The sequence below is a fragment of the Dermacentor silvarum genome, chromosome 8 (assembly GCF_013339745.2).
Source record: "Dermacentor silvarum isolate Dsil-2018 chromosome 8, BIME_Dsil_1.4, whole genome shotgun sequence".
Lineage (NCBI taxonomy): Eukaryota > Metazoa > Arthropoda > Arachnida > Ixodida > Ixodidae > Dermacentor > Dermacentor silvarum.
The window spans coordinates 97,397,232-97,414,995 of record NC_051161.1 but is presented as its reverse complement, the minus strand read 5'-3'; the positions used below and the strand labels follow the sequence as shown (position 1 = coordinate 97,414,995).

General features: G+C 45.5%; 1 protein-coding gene across 1 annotated transcript in view; it reads left to right on the top strand.

Annotated features, from left to right (window-relative positions):
* Window positions 1-17,764, top strand: part of LOC119462306 (ATP-binding cassette sub-family C member 2-like) — a 246,582-nt gene that overhangs the window by 25,033 nt on the left and 203,785 nt on the right. Inside the window, exons 6-8 of the mRNA XM_049673266.1 lie at window positions 4,065-4,211; window positions 7,438-7,531; window positions 11,429-11,634. Coding sequence (XP_049529223.1) covers window positions 4,065-4,211; window positions 7,438-7,531; window positions 11,429-11,634 — 447 coding nt within the window. The remainder of the gene's footprint in view (window positions 1-4,064; window positions 4,212-7,437; window positions 7,532-11,428; window positions 11,635-17,764) is intronic.

The window sequence follows — 17,764 nt, the reverse complement described above, 5'->3', positions numbered from 1 at the left end:
GGAAAATCAGATTGCTTAAATGTAACAGACATAAATTTAGCTTCTTTCTATACGTAACGAAGCGAAAGGTAAGCTATGCCACTTACATTATTGATATTAAAATACGAAATAGAATCTAGAACTCTCTTTGAAATACATGAATGCTTGAGGGTTGTAAGCTGTACAACTTGCAGATCAAACACGACTATTTCCTCTCATCCGGAGAGTGAAACGAATGCATTCGGAAGAGATTAGTTCAAAATTGATACATTTTAAGGGGAAGCTCAATAGTTAAAAAAAACGTGAGGTGCGTCTTATCAGAAGTAGATAAAATAACATTTCAATAAGCACAGTTAGGAATTGAGGTTAGCTACGGACTGAGCTAAATAACCTGTTTTCAAAACAATGCATGTGGGTAGAAAGAACAAAGGCAAGAACGTCATCTGTAACACAGATGGCACCAGAACATAATGTTTATACTTAGTACAGCGATAAAAGAAAACGCTTATCAATGATAAGTGCAAACATTTATCGGATTCTTTAAACGACTTAATTATGAAATATAATGTTTACGTTGATTGATGTCACATATAGTAGGGCAACGCGTTAAGCCAGTTTGCTTACTTTGTTAGAAGGTTCCTAGGCTCCATCCGTATCATGTTTGTTTATTCAACAAGTAATTCTTGGCTAGTATATATTTTATAATGGAAGCAATGTTCCAACCCATAAAATGACTTAAGCAGTAGTGAACTTATAGTCTACATTCTTTTCGTACAGTGCCACCTCTAGCACGTTACTTTGAATTTACCTGAACTTATAAAGTGTTTCCAAGCATTGCACAAGTTTTGAGGGCAAGAGTTGTTGGTACCAATACATAGAGAATTGATTTTCGCACCGTAAATAGGATCAGAGTTGTTTACTAAGCCTATGCTTTCTCAGGCGTTCATTTTCTTTTACCATGCCAGGGGTATAGTATTTCTAAAATATTGTGGCAAAACATCGTAGCGTGTTTTAGTGTTTTGTTATGACGGCTTAGAGGAACTTGAATTGTTATTTTCATTTTTGTCTTTTTCTTCTTTAAAGACCTTTTTTATGTCTTTTGTTCTCATTTTTTAATGTCCCCCTGACAACGGTAATTCCTGCCGTTCAAAGTCTTCACCTCACTAGCGCAGCCGTGATGATGGCATATCTTCTGTCAATACGTGGCTCCGTCCTAAGTCTTCCCGCTCTTAATTGCCTACTGTTGATCGACTTCTCGCCTGCTTGTGGCTGCCCTTTGTCTTTTAGTTCGATTAGCATTGATTGGGAGCTTCACCCAGTTTGGGGGATGCATCTTACCTCTTACCCTTGCCCAGTGACCTTGAAGTGGTCTACTAGCTTGGGCGACTTCGTAAGCGCTAGATGCTGTCATTCGGTGTGTTTCCGAATAGAGAACTTGTTGATGTTTGAGGCCTGGCAAAGTAAACACCTTGCTTCACTGCGTATGTGCCGCTGCGTTCACGACCGAACAGTAAACGTTTTCACAGCCCATGTGATATTGTTGTGTGCCTATTTTAGGCAAATCCATCAGAAAGGTTGTACCAAGATGACACAAGGAGTAAATGGCCTTAAATGTAGTGCAGCGATAGAGCCCCGTCCGCAACAGGCGCCTTCGTGCCGAACGCGGCTGCTTGATTGAGAACCATTGCAATGTAGTTGCAATGAAAACATCAGAAGAAAACTTATAGTACCGGGCAAGATGTGTGCAGTGAAAGATAAGCGCGGTAAAGTCATGGTCAATTTTGATGATATAGAAAAAGCGGCACAATAATTCTGTACTGACCTGTACAGTTACCAGAGCATCCACACAACCTTCATTGGAAATAGTGATAAACAGATAACAGAGGTTCCTACTGTTACTAGCGTTGAAGTTAGAAGGGTCTTGAGAGACGTGTACCGTGTAAAAGCCACAGGAGAAGATGGAATAACAGTCGATTCAATCAAAGATGGATGATATATGTACGAATAGGCTGCAGCCTTTGATATGCGATGTCTCACGACTTCAAGACTACCAGAGAACTGGGCGAATGCCAGTAATATGCTAACCCATGTGAAGGTAGACGTTAAAGAATTCAAGTAATAAATGTCCATTAGCTTGATTTCAGTAGTGTATAAAACATTCACCAAGATAACTTTCAATAGAATCAGGGCAACACTTGACATCAATCAACCAGGAGAACAGGCTGGCTTGGGGAAAGCATATTCTACATTGGATTGCGTCAATGTCATCGATAAAATAATTGCAAAATCTGCGCAGTACAATGAACCTCTCTATATAGCTTTCATAGATTATGTAAAGGCATTTGACTTAAGGGTTCAAGATTATTACGCAGAAGACAAAGGTAACGGTCAATAGCCTATCAAGAAAACCGCCAGAATTCATGATCTCCAGTCAGCATCTATAGTCCGTTCCGGAGTGTGCTTCTATAGGTCAATCATTGACACGGTGCCCCGATCATAAGAAGAGAATTTACAGTAGTATAAAATTGGGTTGAAGTGCATACGGCAGGCATTACCAAATCGTGACAGGGAGCTTACCACTGTAGTTGAAAAGATAAGTGTGCAATCATTGCACTCTACCATTGCTAACATAAGGAGCCGAAATTCGGAGTTTACCAAACAAGGTCGAGAAGAAGTTAAGGACCGCACAAGAAGTGATGGAACGAAAATTGTTAGGCGTGTAGTGAAGACGAATGCCGGGCGCTGCAGCCACATCGCCAGTCATTCGGGAGTCATCCGGGAATTTAAGAGATTATAAAAGAGCGGTGTGGAGCAGTAAGCAAACGGGGGTAGCCGATATTCTGGCTGACTTAAGAGAAAATAAATAGGCAATACAACTGGTTGAGCATTAGAGTTACAGAAGGGACGCCAGAAGAACGGAAGTGCATTCGAGGACAGCAGAAAAAGAGGTAGGGTGATGATATTTGGAAATTTTCAGGCGCAAGTTAGAATAAGCTATTGCAAGACAGGGGCAATTCGAGATCGCTGAGAGAGGCCTTCATCCTGTAGTGGAAGCTAGGCTGATGAGGATGATATTGATGATAGTGATAAAATTACAAAGGTAGCACCCTATCCACAACAGACACCTCCATGCCGAGCCTGGCCGCTGGATTGAGTTGCAGCTAAGATACTAGGGATAGTACAGAGTTCAAGTGGGATGTTGTAATTACAAATATATAATGTTAGGTAGTATCAATTGGCATTGTGGTTGGCAGCAAGATTGTCGCTTCGTGTGTCAGTGGTTGCAAAAAGGTGTGTTGGTACAGTGTTCTAATACTAATTCATTAACCTAGATCTACAGTACCTTCACAGAATGGGCTTTTCGCATTTATTTCATGCCTCTTCATAATTTTTGTACATGGTCCTCACGCAGTCCACGCAATTAAAAAATAGATACATGTCCACATTTTTATTGACAAGTGGGTCACTGTTTCTATGTATGAGGGACTTCCTTTGCAACATAACCAGATTCAGAAATAAAGATGGGTGGAAGAAGTAACTCGTTTAACTTTAAATGAGAGGCAAATGATCGCTTAAAAAGCCCTGCTTCCTTATCTCGGGTACCTTGGGATTTGTCAAACTGTGCGACTTATGGAAATAACTAGGTTTTACGTGTATAGCAAATGAATAAGATATGTGTTCCATACGCTATGCTTTAGTAGAAAATTCTTGAAACAATCTCGACATGTAAAACAGTACATCAAGTTATCCGGTGGCCCTATAAGTTCAACGTAAGTCTCTACAAACATGGTGCAGCTCGATGCGTGCAAACACATTTCAAGAGAAATACAATAAATCCATAAACTAAATGCAGATTTCCTTGATATTTGCACGAATATCACTTCATAATTAAATGTCCCTTCGAAGAGTATCACTTTGTATTGCGCGCTTTGCACACTCCCGCGGGTTTCAGAAATATTCTGTAACTACTGAGCGTGAGTGGTGTCGGAAGAATGCACATGCAATTTGCTTAGTGAAAAATCGCAAGAGCTATCAATTACAAGAGTTGTAGGATGTTTTTCATTGTTTTCCTTATCCATTTACAGATGGTATTGCTTGTGTTCGTGGCAGTTACGTTACGACACGATGACAGGGCTATCGACGCCGCCACAATGTTTTCGTGCGTGTACCTTCTCACGCTAACGGACACCTTCACCGGTACGACACCGCATGTTGTAAGACTGAAGAGCCCGGTGAGGATGTTTTCATTTTTTTTATTAACTGTGTAAAGCATGGTGAGCCATGGAAACATGTAGATGTACTGAAAAAAAAAATACAGCATTTCGTTAACTGCAGTCTTCCTAGGTGAAATGACAGACGTAATAAAATAATGTTAAAATTATGCTGTCACAGCAATGGCCAAACAATTGGAAATCAAGATTTTTGTGTACCACTACTGAATCTTCCACTTGTTCAGGGCAACTTTCAACTATGTCAAATAAACATTCTAACCGCATCTTTAAAAAAAAGTATTCATGAGGACATGTATTGCGATAACGAAAGGAAAGTCTTAAGGACTTTGCAGACATCTTAGTTGCGCTCCAATAAGTAATAATGAAGATTACCTTGAAATCATTCAGAAACCTTTCACAGCGCGGAGGCATTACTGCAATTCTCTCACTTATATACGGCTAATACTTTAGGCGCTTTCTTTATAGGGATTGTGAAGAGATTAATGTTTTGAGCTCCGTAAGGCGCCTGTTCAGAAGGTTTCATATTTTTCTTTCATGCTCCATTAGGATAAATTTAGTGCGCTCAGTTTACACAGTGTGGTTCCCACAACTGCAAAAGACCCATTTTTCCGATAAAGCGTAATTTCGGACCATTTACATTTGTACGACAATTCTTCGCAGTAAACTAACACAAATGGTTTGGATAACATGCTGATTATGACAGAGATGCTTAACTAACACACACACTAGCCCCTCCAAAGGTGTACACATTTGTGTACGCGACTTCTTTTTGCCATTTATGCGCAGTTGTGGCAAGAAATAGACCACAAAAACTAACTTTAGGGCAAAATAAACGTTCTGATTAGCCTCAAGTACCTTCATTTTACTTCTGAGGGATATCTACATGTCGCTACCGCAGATCGCTGTGGAAAAGGCGCTGCAGTGTTTGACGAGAGGTGTGACGTGGGACGTTTTCGTAGTAGCTGTCGAAATATTTTTTTTCGTTCTAAGGAAGCTTGCAACTAATAATCAACTTGTGCAGGTAATTCATACTAGTGATTCAATTCTTTTAAATGCGAAGCATTTCTTGGCAAACATTTGCCACTTTGACAGTATCTATCTATCTATCTATCTATCTATCTATCTATCTATCTATCTATCTATCTATCTATCTATCTATCTATCTATCTATCTATCTATCTATCTATCTATCTATCTATCTATCTATCTATCTATCTATCTATCTATCTATCTATCTATCTATCTATCTATCTATCTATCTATCTATCTATCCATCTATCTATCTATCTATCTATCTATCTATCTATCTATCTATCTATCTATCTATCTATCTATCTAGCCGCCTAGGTCTTGTTGCTCTCATGGTCGTTTCGTTAACTTGGTAGGTACGAAAATTGGCATAGTATGACAAGAGTGTATGAGGAACATAAATGATAGGTCATGACATGAATGTCATCACATGCGTGTCATGTAGGTAATGAAACAGCCGCCTACGTCTTGGTGCTTTCACGGTCGTTTCATTAACTTGGTAGGTTCCCCGCACACTGCTCCGCAAAACATCGATTCCCACATGGCGTGAGATCTGCCGGCGTTTTTATGAAGAAAGGTATCATTACAGTGTGCACAATGATTAGCTGCCTAATCACTCTGTAATTGTGATGACTCATCATAAAATGCAGAAAGAGTCATTCTACCACCGTAACTTGCTCTTTACAGAGCATGCAGCACCATGGCATAAAATTATGTAAAGCTCATACATTTATTGACAGTCGATCATAATTCGTGACTGAAGGGGATATGAACAGCGGCACATTTTCAGAACAAACACCAGCGCAGTAATTTTAGCATGTTGGCAGCTCACCGACCGATGCATCCTGATGAAGATTGTTCCCGGCGAAAATGTCAAATAAATGTTTGTTTTTGTCCGCGCAATTCCTCTGCTTACAACTTACTGACCATATACTTTACATAGTGCATATATATATATATATATATATATATATATATATATATAAATGACTAGAGTTGCTATGTTGGGCAGAATTCGCAGAAAGAAATAGGCTCCGCATAATGAATACCTTCTGCAGTAAACGAAGCTACATGAACCAGGCATGAAATAGATTTCATACTCTACGGCCGATCTCAGCATAGTCCAGGATGTAGAAGTGTTCGGTAGGGTAAAGTGCAGTGACCATAGTTTAGTGAGGTCTAGGATTTCTCTCAATTTGAAGAGAAAATGCATAAAATTAGTCAAGACGAAACAGGCCGACCTAGATCCAGTAAGGGTGAAAGCAGACCAATTCATGCTGATCTCAGAAACGGCAATTGAAGAGGGAGGTAAGGCACCAAGGCAGCCAGTAGGTGAGCTCTCCTAAGAAACAAAGGACCTAATAAAGAAAAGACAAAACATGAAAGTGTCAAACTCGAGAGGCCAGATAGAATTCGCTGAACGGTCAAAACTGATCAACAGGAAGGAAGTAAGGGGTATTCTAAATTTTAACGTAGAAAAAATTGAGGACGCATTAAAATATGGACGCAGCATGAAATCAGTGAGAAGAAAACTTGGCATAGGACAAGGAAAGATGTATGCACTGAAAGATAAGCAGGGTAATATCATCAGCAGTTTCACTGACATAATAAAAACAGCGGAAGAATTCTATACTCACCTGTATAGTGCCCTGAGTAGCCAAGCTACTTTCATTCGAAGTAGTGGTGAACAGGATACAGGGGCTCCTTCAATAACTAGCGACGAATTTAGAAGGGCCTTGTAAGACATGATCTGTAGAAAAGCTGCTGGAGAAGATGGAATAACGGTAGATTTAATGAAAGATGAAGCAAACAAGGATAACCGATATTTTACTTGACATTAAGAGGAAGAAATGTAGCTGGGCAGGCCATGTAATGCGTAGGATGGATAACCGGTGGACCATTAGAGTTACAGAATGAATACCAAGAGAAGAGTAGCACATTCGAGGACGGCAGAAAACTAGGTGGGGTGATGCAGTTAGGAAATTTGTAGGCGCAAGCTGAAATCAGCTAGCGCAAGACAGGGATAATTGGAGATCGCAGGGAGAGGCCTGCGTCCTGCAGTGGGCATAAATAAAGGCTGATGAAGATGATAATGATACATTAGAATTATACTTGGCGTGGTCGTAAATGTGTAGCACAATTTGTTACGTATTCAACCTGCGACATTTACATTTGTCTCTTTTGTTGTCGTCACAAGGCATTTCGCAGCTGTCGTAGGCTAATGTCTTATTTAGCTGAAGAAGAGCACACTGCTAACAGCGCCGAGTCCCAGGACTGCACACATGCTTCAAGTAAGACTAATTACTGCAATTCCGTTTCCTTCTATCCTATGGTACACATTACTATGAAAAAAGAAGAAGCTGATGTATTATTGCAGGAACTATATTCGAGCATGTACAGGTGTTCAGTTGTAATGAAGAAACTAATCAAATGACAACACAAACAGTAAAATTTACACCTGCCTAACTCAAAACTTGATAAGCACTGTGGTTAACGCGTTGCTCTCTCAACCGTGCACTGCTGCAGCAGCACGAGTTCAAAGCTCAGCGGTAGTGATTCTTTTTTTTACCCAGTGATAACGCTGAAGGAGAGAATAAAGACGTGGCAATCAGAACGATTTAAGAAACAATAACCATGATAAATTGATTAGGACGAGAACGAAAGCCGTTGCTAGCAGTTCAGAACACACGCACAGGCATACATAACAAACCCAGTTTTCATCTCTTCAGTCCTAAATGCAGCAGGAGCCACGGTAGCTCATCATAATGTGTGTTCTATGATATATATATATATATATATATATATATATTGTAAGCACATTTACCGTACTGCATCGCTCTCATGTGTATATAACTATCATCATCCCTGTTCTTCGTGCTTGAGCCTGGGCCGTGCCTGCGGAATAAACAGGTCTGCCAGTGCTGCCTGTCCTGGTCGTCTTCCGCCTTTAAAAGTGGTGGAGGTGCATCAAGATTCCGACGTCCTCCTGCGTTCCTGCCCTACCTGGAGCTACGTTCTGGTCGCCGCCTGCGCCCGGCCACCCCTACAGCTTTGGCCACCCCTACGTCGGCCGCTGCCACTATCGCTACCCCTAACGCTCCCACACCCACGACATCGGCTGCACTGACATCGTGCACCATTACCAGCCCTCAACGGGATCCACCTGTCTTTGCGGATCGATGACGTTGATTACTAGCTCGACAATTACAACCACGTGAGTTCGGCCAATGGGTGGACCAACACACAGAATTTGACTAACGTACGTCATGTTCTATCTGACCGGCGTTGCGAAGACGTGGTATTTTCACCGCAAAACTGACATCGCCGACTGGTCAGCGTTTACCACCAGCTTGCGGGAAATCTTCGCCTCTTCATCTGGCTGTTCCGAAGTCGCCAAACAGAAGCTCACTGCGCGTGTTCAACTTCCACAAGAGTCATATACATCGTGCATCGAAGATGTCCTGGCTCTATGCCACCGCGCCAACATTGTAATGACGGAAGCCGAACGCATTCGCCACATTCTTAAAGGCATTGGTTCCATCGCATTGAACACCTTAGCTGCCTACGTCAGTTCAGCAAATTGCATCGACGTGCTGGCGCTTGGACGAGCTTCAGGCCCTCCGTCCTCACCATGACAGCGACCTTCCCCTGCTACCTCATTCTGATTTACGTGCTCTTATCTGCACTATTATTCGCGAAGAACTTCAGGAGCAGCAACAGAGGCAATCCACTGTTGTTCTCGCCCCATCCACAACGTTCGAATTGCGCAACCTTGTGAAGCAGGAGTTAGCAGCCATGACGACACCGACCACTTCTGTTGCCCCAGCAGCATTCCCGATGCCCACATACGCGGATGTCGCTGCCACCACCTGATATACCACCTGACCCTGTCCCATCTGGACCTCCTGACCTTACCTGCGGTCATTTGGCCTCAGCGGGCGCCAGAGCACCTGCTGCGCCTTCGTATCCTCAGTGGTGTCCACCTCGTCCGGTCTGCTTTTACTGTGGTATACGGGGCCACTTAACGCGTTACTGCCATCGCCGCCAGCTAGATGCAAGCCGAGGCTATGCCGATTTCGAGCGAGACGAGATCCGAAGACACGATGCTTACTACCCAGATCCGTCTGATTTCACGCAACGTGAAATACCTCCAGCGTCTCCGCATCTGCCTCAGGGCTCCCGTTCGGCCAGACGACGTTCTCCTTCGCCCTACCACCACTCTGCATCACCGCTTCGCCCCATCTCCCGTCTTGCTGACCAACACTCGGAAAACTAAGGATTGCAGTTTGGGAGGAAAAACTGCGTCCTGTGAAACATCGGAAATACCTCCTTGTCGCCCGGCCAATATGCTGTCTGTGACTCTCGAAGGTGTTCCTGTGCAAGCTCTCATCGATACCGGTGCCGCTCTTTCCGTTCTGCGTAGAGATTTGTGCTCACGGCTACGTAAAATCAGAGCACCTTATCTTGGACTCGTTTTCCGCGGCGCTAATAACGTACTCATTCAGCCCGATAGACAATGTACAGCTAGTGTTTGGATCGCCGGCATTCGTCACCATCATTGAGATGATTTTGCTACCCGCGTGCATCCATGAACTTATTCTCGGTTGGGACTTCCTGTATTCTGCCTCCGCTGTTATATCATGCAGGAAGAACGTCATCCACATCACAGATACCACGGATGCACCTATTTTGGAGTCGTCACCCTCCATCTTGAACTTGGCTGTCGCTACAGACTACGTCCTGCATCCTGGTCACGAACACGGTGTAGCTGTCACATCCAGCCAGGTAACCGATGAAGACGGCACGTGTTACCCTTTCTTCACGCTGCACTTCACGAGAAATTCTATTCGCCCCTTGTCTCGTCCGGTTTTCATGTGGCCGAGCTCTCCTGGTCGCCTTTATCACAACCAACCTCAAATTCTGTGCGATTGCCCAAAAGGAAGAACGTGGCAACCTTCACCATACCTCCACTGATCTCTGTGCCAGCGCTTTCACCTTCTTTGTCGCCAGTTCCCGCCCCAGGTTTGGATTCGTCTTCTCTGCGAGCCATAATTGGTTCTGACCTAACCACTGCCCAGTCAGAAGCGTTACTCGCCCTTTTGGCTAAGCACAAATCCTGCTTTAAGAGCTGCAGCTACCGCACTGTGCCAGACTTTCGTGGCTGCACACCACATCAAAAGCGAAGGTTCTGCAATTATACGCCGTCGCCCATATCGTGTTCCGCAGTCGGAACGGAAGGTCATTGAAGAACAAGTTGATGACATAGTAGCACGAAAGATTATACGACCTTCATCCAGTTCATGGGCTTCTCCTGTTGTTCTGGTAAAGAAAAAAGATGGTTCCGTTCGCTTTTGCGTTGATTATACCGAGCGCTCAATAAGATCACATGCATGGATGTATATCCCATGCCTCAAATTGACGACGCCTTATACACACTATAAGGAGCGGAGTATTTTTCCAGCCTTGATCTGCGATCAGGATATTGGCAGACTCCCACGAACGAGGCTGACAAAGAGAAAACCACTTTCGCCACGCCGGACGGACTTCATGAATTTATTGTAATGCGATTTGGCCTCTGCAACGCTTCAGCCACGTTTGAGCGTATGATCGACACTGTTTTTGTGGCCTAAAATGGAAGACCTGCCACTGTTATCTGGATGACATCGTTGTTTTTTTTCTTCCGGCGTCAGCCAACACCTGCAGAGATTAGACGAAGTCTTCCATTGCCTTTCGAATGCTGGCCTCCAGATTAATACTAAAAAGTGCACATTCGCCAGCAGAAGCATCAAAGTCCTGAGACACGTCGTTTCAAAAGGCGGCATCCAAACAGACCCTGAGAACATTGCCGCTGTGCTTTAATTCCCTTGCCCATCGAAAAAAAAAAAAAACATTGCGCAGCCTTCTCGGCCTGGCATCTTACTTTCGCCGTTGTATACGCAATGTTGCTACAATAGCAGCTCCTCTATATATATATATAACCAATCGTGTATGTGTTACGCATGTTTCTTGACTGTCTCTGGTTTCATTCACACCGTATATTTCACATTACAAACAGAATTTTTCTTATGAAACAATCGTGTATTTGTTCTCAATGTTTCTTGACTACGTCCGCTCTTACTGACACCGTATATTTCCATTATACACAGATTTTTTTCTCGGTAAAAGTCACACGTTTTTCTCCGACGCAGATGGTGAAGTCATCATGAAAAATTGTTCCTTTGCTTGGGCTAAAAGATCTTGCGACGTGCAAGCGCCCACTCTGCAAGGCATCAACCTACACATAAGGAGTGGTTCTCTTGTCGGCGTCGTTGGTGCTGTAGGCAGTGGAAAGACTTCTCTTCTGTCAGCCATTGCCGGGGATATGAGCTGCTTGGGAGGCATCCGAGCTACAAAGGTGGGAATTGAAAAAAAAAGTAGTTTTTTTCTACGCAAATGTCTGCATACGAGTATATCTTAAAAAAAGGATAAACTGACACTCAAGTTCCTGGTAACATTTAACAGGTATCAGTGTGCAGCATAACTCTTCGAAACGGCTCTGACAGAACTCATACTTCTTCTCATACGCATGTATCGCAAACCTCAAATCAGCATACGCTTCCTAATATGTTCATTTGTATACCCCACCTATACAGTACACAACTATGTTATTTGTGCTGTAGAAAAGTATATGCTATGGACACCTCCACCTTTACATGGCAAAATTATCATTTGACTTTTGTCTATCAGCGAACCGATCCGTCACCAATGTTTTGAGTCGGCAAAGCACACAAGGGATGCTCCTTTCAGATGCCTTGAAATAATCAAGTGGCTTTATTACAATTATTCATAAATCGAGAGCTTAAGTTGGTGTTTGTGAGGGTACCTTATGATCGGAACATATTTTCCCGCGGTGCAAATTCTCTACGTAGTTCTCCTTATTTCGATTTTGAGAAATGTAATACCTTAGGTGCAGAGAAGTTTGAACTCTTGGTGTGATCAAATATGTATAAAGGTTTGCTCACTTCTTTGTTCTTGCCGGATTTCACGCTTAAATAGTTCCTCCTCACATAAATGCGCTTCAAAACATCAGCGAAATGAACTTGTGCTGATATTATATCTCCGAACCATATGTACCTACTGAGTTGCGCAACAACATCCACGCGCCCCTGGCCACCTTTCTGAAAACATGTGTCCAGGCTAGCTTAGGCATTAGAGATGTTCCGTCTAGTAAGCCGTTTTGTTAATATATTCTGGAAAAATTTACCTCAGGCTATTGTCTGTGACACTTAAGACGAGCCTTTCAGCCCAGTGCACTTCCTCTCACAACGACGTTAAAATGAAGCACACACAGTCGCACATTGATAACCATTTTGTTTAAGGTACGCTTCGATGCTTGCGACATTTTGTTATTTTGACAACGTTTGGTACAACAACAGGCATATACACGCTACTTGACCTTTGGTCCCTCTTACCCATCCATCATCACGTGCGAAGTGGAAGCCAGCTTCTACAACACCTAACACGATCTAGTATATATCACCCTTCCCATACATCCTGACAGCATAAACATGTGGGTAGATTCAGAAGCAATTCATTCGAAATCACGAGAGTATTAGTAGAGATCCACAATGCAGTATAGGAGAGAGAGAGAAATAACATTTATTAGCCCCGAAGGAACTAAAGCCCAAGTCAGGGCCTCCTGGTAGGCTCATGCCTCCTGGCCCAGCACGTTCTTGACGTGCTGCACCAGAAGCGGCCACCATCGTGGGGGAGTGGTCCACTCCTCTCAGCTGCCAGGACGCTGGTTGTGTGGTAATTTGGAAAGTATTGCCTTTTTGAAGATGGCGTTTGCAGGGCACTCCCACAAGATGTGTTTATTTGATGGATAGGCCCCGCACTGTTTACAAGGGGGGGAGCCTGGGTCCCTGTTAATATAATGCGTATAGTGTGGTGTGAGTAATGTGTGTGTTTGTGCTTTTCGTATGATTGAGGCGTCCTCTCTCGAATGCGTGTAGGATGGTGTGTTGAGAATTGTCGATGCTTCCCTGCGAGACTTCAAGATATGTATCCTTTCTTTCCGCTGCATCTTCTGCTCTTCTCTGGGGTTGTAAGTAACTTCAACAGGCCAAAGGATAGGAGGTCCCGGATTTTCTGCGCGGTTGAGCTGGTGTGCTGACAATGCAGTAGGGACAGTTCTCTATCGTGTCAGAATGTTTGTCTATGAAATACTAATAAAAGACTATAAGAAACAGCTCTTCTGGCATGATAGAACAAGTCCTTTAGTGTAGCCGAAGACCTCAAAGAACAATTGAGGCACTTGCCGAGCAAAAACAGTAGTGGTGGTAACGTTTCATGCCTGTAACCATCTAAAAATCTTCGCAGCCGACATACAGTGTGTCTTCGCTAATGCATGATGAAGTTTAAAAATAAAGAAGGCTACGAAATACGAAGATGGGCCCATTGGTGTTTTGTTAGTAGTCGCCTGGGGCAAGCTGGTTAGTTTTTCGATTATTATTGAACTGCTGATTTGCTAAAATCGTTTAAATTAAAAATGTTTGCATGAAGGCGATCCTCAAATGTTCAATTCTGCGTTGCATTGGAAACATTATGTTAAACCGTTTCTAACTCCCCACAAGTAAGACTAACCCTTGTTGCAGACCTGATGGTTTCGCATTGTTATTCTAATATATGAGAAAACCTAAATATCTTGTAGGAGGACGTGACGGCGGCGAACGAGCCGTGCCGTCGTCCCTACTTTTACAGAAGGGCGAAGGCGGTGAGCCGAGCGGCGGCTGCGACGACCAGCGTGGCAAGCTTCTGGAACAACACTGCGTGTGCCGAGCTTGCGCCTCGGGCACGCATTGCGCTTCTTTATTTTTCACTTCCTTGACAGCCGGCGCCAAGGCGCCAGCTGAGAGTGCCGACCAAAGCGCCCCGCGTAGCAGCGTCGGTGGGCGCTACAAGGCCCACGGCCAGACGGAACGCTGATAGAGCAAATGACAAGAAAAAGTTTCAAAAGGGTGCGGGGTCAGTCTAAGTAGTGAGTCCGTCGGAGGTGAAGGGGACTAGCAAATCCCTCCGGTGGACGAGGCGGCGAGTGGCGCTGCGGACGAACGGTACGCAGCACGCCGGCACGGAGAGCGTGAAAGTAGACGTCTCTGCAGCAGTTCACGCAAGCCATGTGAAACAAACTGTGACCGGGCGCTGTCAGTGGGGGACACGACAAGCCACAAGCTCGATCGTCATACCCGCGCACACGCGTGAGCTCTCGTAGATTCAGCTTGGTCACGCGCTGGTCTGGTCTTGCCCGACGCGCTGTCGACGTCGCAAGCAGCAGCTCGCTATGCACGACACCGCGCGTGTCTCGAGAAGAGGGTCCGGTAGGCGCCTGCTGGAGCCCGGCATTGGAGTCGAGTGGTGCTCGGGATGGCGCGGAAGGCGTCGTCGGACAACGTTCAATGACGGCACCGACGCGGGTTGGCGAAATTCTGTGAGAGCCGCAGCAGCAGCTGCCAAGTCATGTTGCCTGGCGAGCTCCAATGCGGGCACGACGCGAAGGAAAGGGTGAGGTGGTGGGCGCGAGACAGCATTACGGCTCGCGTCGCGGGATGGTGGAGTCAGTCTATCTGCCCTATCCTCGTCGCGCGACGATTGTTCACAGCCTCCAACGTCTGACTTGGCAGATGTGCTCGCCAGAAGGGCCCAAAGGCAAGTCGGCCGAAGGAGAGGACGGGCAGCACAGGGCAGGGACGAACATCGCTGCTGCTGCTGCATTGCTCTCGCTGGCTTGCAGGTGCCACGGTGTAGCGGCAGTTGACAAAGTCGGAGGCAGCGGAGTCGGCACGGGGCAGGGCTCAGGCGCTGATTTGGAGGCTTGCTCAGCCGGCAGCGTGGACAAATCTGATGGAGGGTTGGTCGGGGGCCGAATGACAGGAACGACATCATTCGTGCCAGACCAGACGACCTGCGGCACAGGAGCCGGCGTAGGGTAGGCGATGGCACCACTGTCGCGTGCCATCGTTGGTGGCGAGAAAGTGACAACATTGGTGACAACATTGTGCGCGTACTTGCACGAAAGGGACCCCTAGTGAGAGCCTGAGGCCGGGGACTGTGCGGTGCATTGGGTGGTCGTCGAGACGGAATCGAGGCAAGTCGAGTGAAGAAAGCAGTGAGCCGAGCGGCGGCTGCGACGACCAGCGTGGCAAGCTTCTAGAATAACACTGCGCGTGCCGAGCTTGCGCCTCGAGCACGCGTTACGCTTCTTTATTTTTCACTTCCTTGACAGCCGGCGCCAAGGAACTGGCTGAGAGTGCCTAGGGAGCTGTATGTAGGCTCCCTAAGAGTGCCGACCAAAGCGCACCGCGTTGCGGCGTCGGTGGGCGCCACCGACGCGAAAACTGAGTGGCATCGGGGCAATCGCAAACAATTAATAAAATAATAAAAAAGGTGCTAGGGCCATTCATATTTTAATATAAGCCCACTTATATTGCCCCTGGAAAAACGTCTTTCCAGCAATGCCTTTCAGTTTACTAGTGAAGCTGACTTTAAGGGGATCGGTGTAAGCTTGGTCTTTGTAAGCGGGCCTCGCCACGTTCAGTGTTGCAGTCAATGAAGCTTACTTGCCGTATGCGAACCATGCGATGCGAACGGGTCCCGATAACGCTATCGCGTTCTACTCTTAAAGGCGGGCTTAAGCGTCCCCCAATTTTCTGCTGCCCTTTGAGGTCTGAGTGGCCATGGCCGTTAGGTGGCGGTACCGTTCTTTGACATGTGTTAGCTAAGCGGGTTGGAAAGCTAGAAAAGGAACTTAAAATCGAGCAGAAGCAGAGGAAGGAGGCAGAAGAAAAACTAGTTAACGCAGAAATCCAGCTGAGCGCCACCATTATGCAAAGCAATTATGAACGCATCGAGGCGAGCACCGCGAACGGAGCTGGCTCCGATGCGAGTGCAGAGACAGCTGAACCCGCCACGCCGGGAAGCAGTGGCGGAAACGTCAGTGATAGTCACGAAGCGGATACCACTGACGCGGCCGGGGAAGAAAACAAAGCCAAGGGCAAGGATAAGAAAGGAGGGGAGGGCATTGTGACTTCGGGGGCAGCTTTCGGCGGTGAGGGGGAAGGAAAGCGTCGAGTTGTCTTTGTTGGGGATTCCAACATGCGTAAAGTAGAACCGGCGATAGCAGAGAGGGTAGGGGCAGACGAACGAGTCCAGGTTAGCGCGCTTCCGGGAAAGCCGATTAGAGAGGTGATAGCGAAGGCCAAGGAACGCATGTGGGACACAATGGAGGAGAGACACCTAGTGGTGATAATGGGCGGAGTGATTGACGTACTGAACGGACGAGGAGCAGGAATCACAAAGCAAATAGCCAAAGGGGTCACCGACTTGCGGAATGTTTCAAAAGAAGTACAAATCGCGGTGTGCACGGTGCCAGAGGTTGAAAGGCAGGGTTATAAAATTGAAAGGGCAGTTCTTGCAGTAAACAGGGAAATTTGGACTCTAGCTAAAGCAATGAATTTTACGGTCATTGACATCAACCGAGAAGTGCACCGAGCAGGCCGCGAAGGCGCTTTTGTGCGTGACGGGATACATTTTAGTGAAAGTGTAGCAACACCGGTCGGAAGTCGATTCGCGGCACGAGCTGTAGCTTTTTAGGCGGGCCCCAGGCAATCAGGAAGCAGGATTGAGTATTGAACATAGCGAAACACCCGTAAAGGGCAGAATTAGGCGACCAGGAGTCAGGAAAAGACGCAGAAAGGATAAGAATAGAGAAGGTAAAATTTGCTACATTAACATGCAGGGTGGTCGTAAGCAGGAAAAATGGCTGGAAATTCAAACGCAATTGAATGATGAAGCGATTAGCGTGTACGCCTTGACCGAAACGCATCTACGCGATTCGGAGCAGCCGCCTGTTATTGACAACTTTGTATGGGAAGGGTGCAACAGAATGACCGGGTCAAGGAAAGGCGGAGGCGTAGGCGTACTAATTAGGCGAGGTCTGAAGTGGCGAAGGGTAAACGAGACATGTAAAGAGCATTTATGGATTAGTGGTACATGGCAAGGTAAAAAGACGTGGCTGGGAGTAGCTTACCTATGGACAGGTAGTGATAGCAGGGAAAAAAGTAAGGAATTGGTCGATTGCATTAGAAGCGATATTAATGAGTTCAGTAACTCGGGCCAGGTGATATTAGTGGGAGATATGAACGCGCATATGGACGATTTAGACGGATATACTGATTACAACGGCTCTCTAGTGCTGGATTTGTGTGATGAACAGAACCTTATAGTAGTTAACAGGGAGAATAAGTGTCATGGACAGGTAACGTGGCAATGCGGAAACAGGCAGTCATATATCGACTACGCCTTAGTCTCAGAAATGGTCTACGAACAACTGGACCAAATGATAATAGACGAAAATGGAAAAAAATAGCCTGGGAAGCGATCATAGACGTTTAGCATTAAAGTTTGGGACAGATACCAGCGCAGAACATGAACCAATAGCCTCAGAGTTTTTAAAAATGAATGACGAGCAAATAACAGAGATCGCA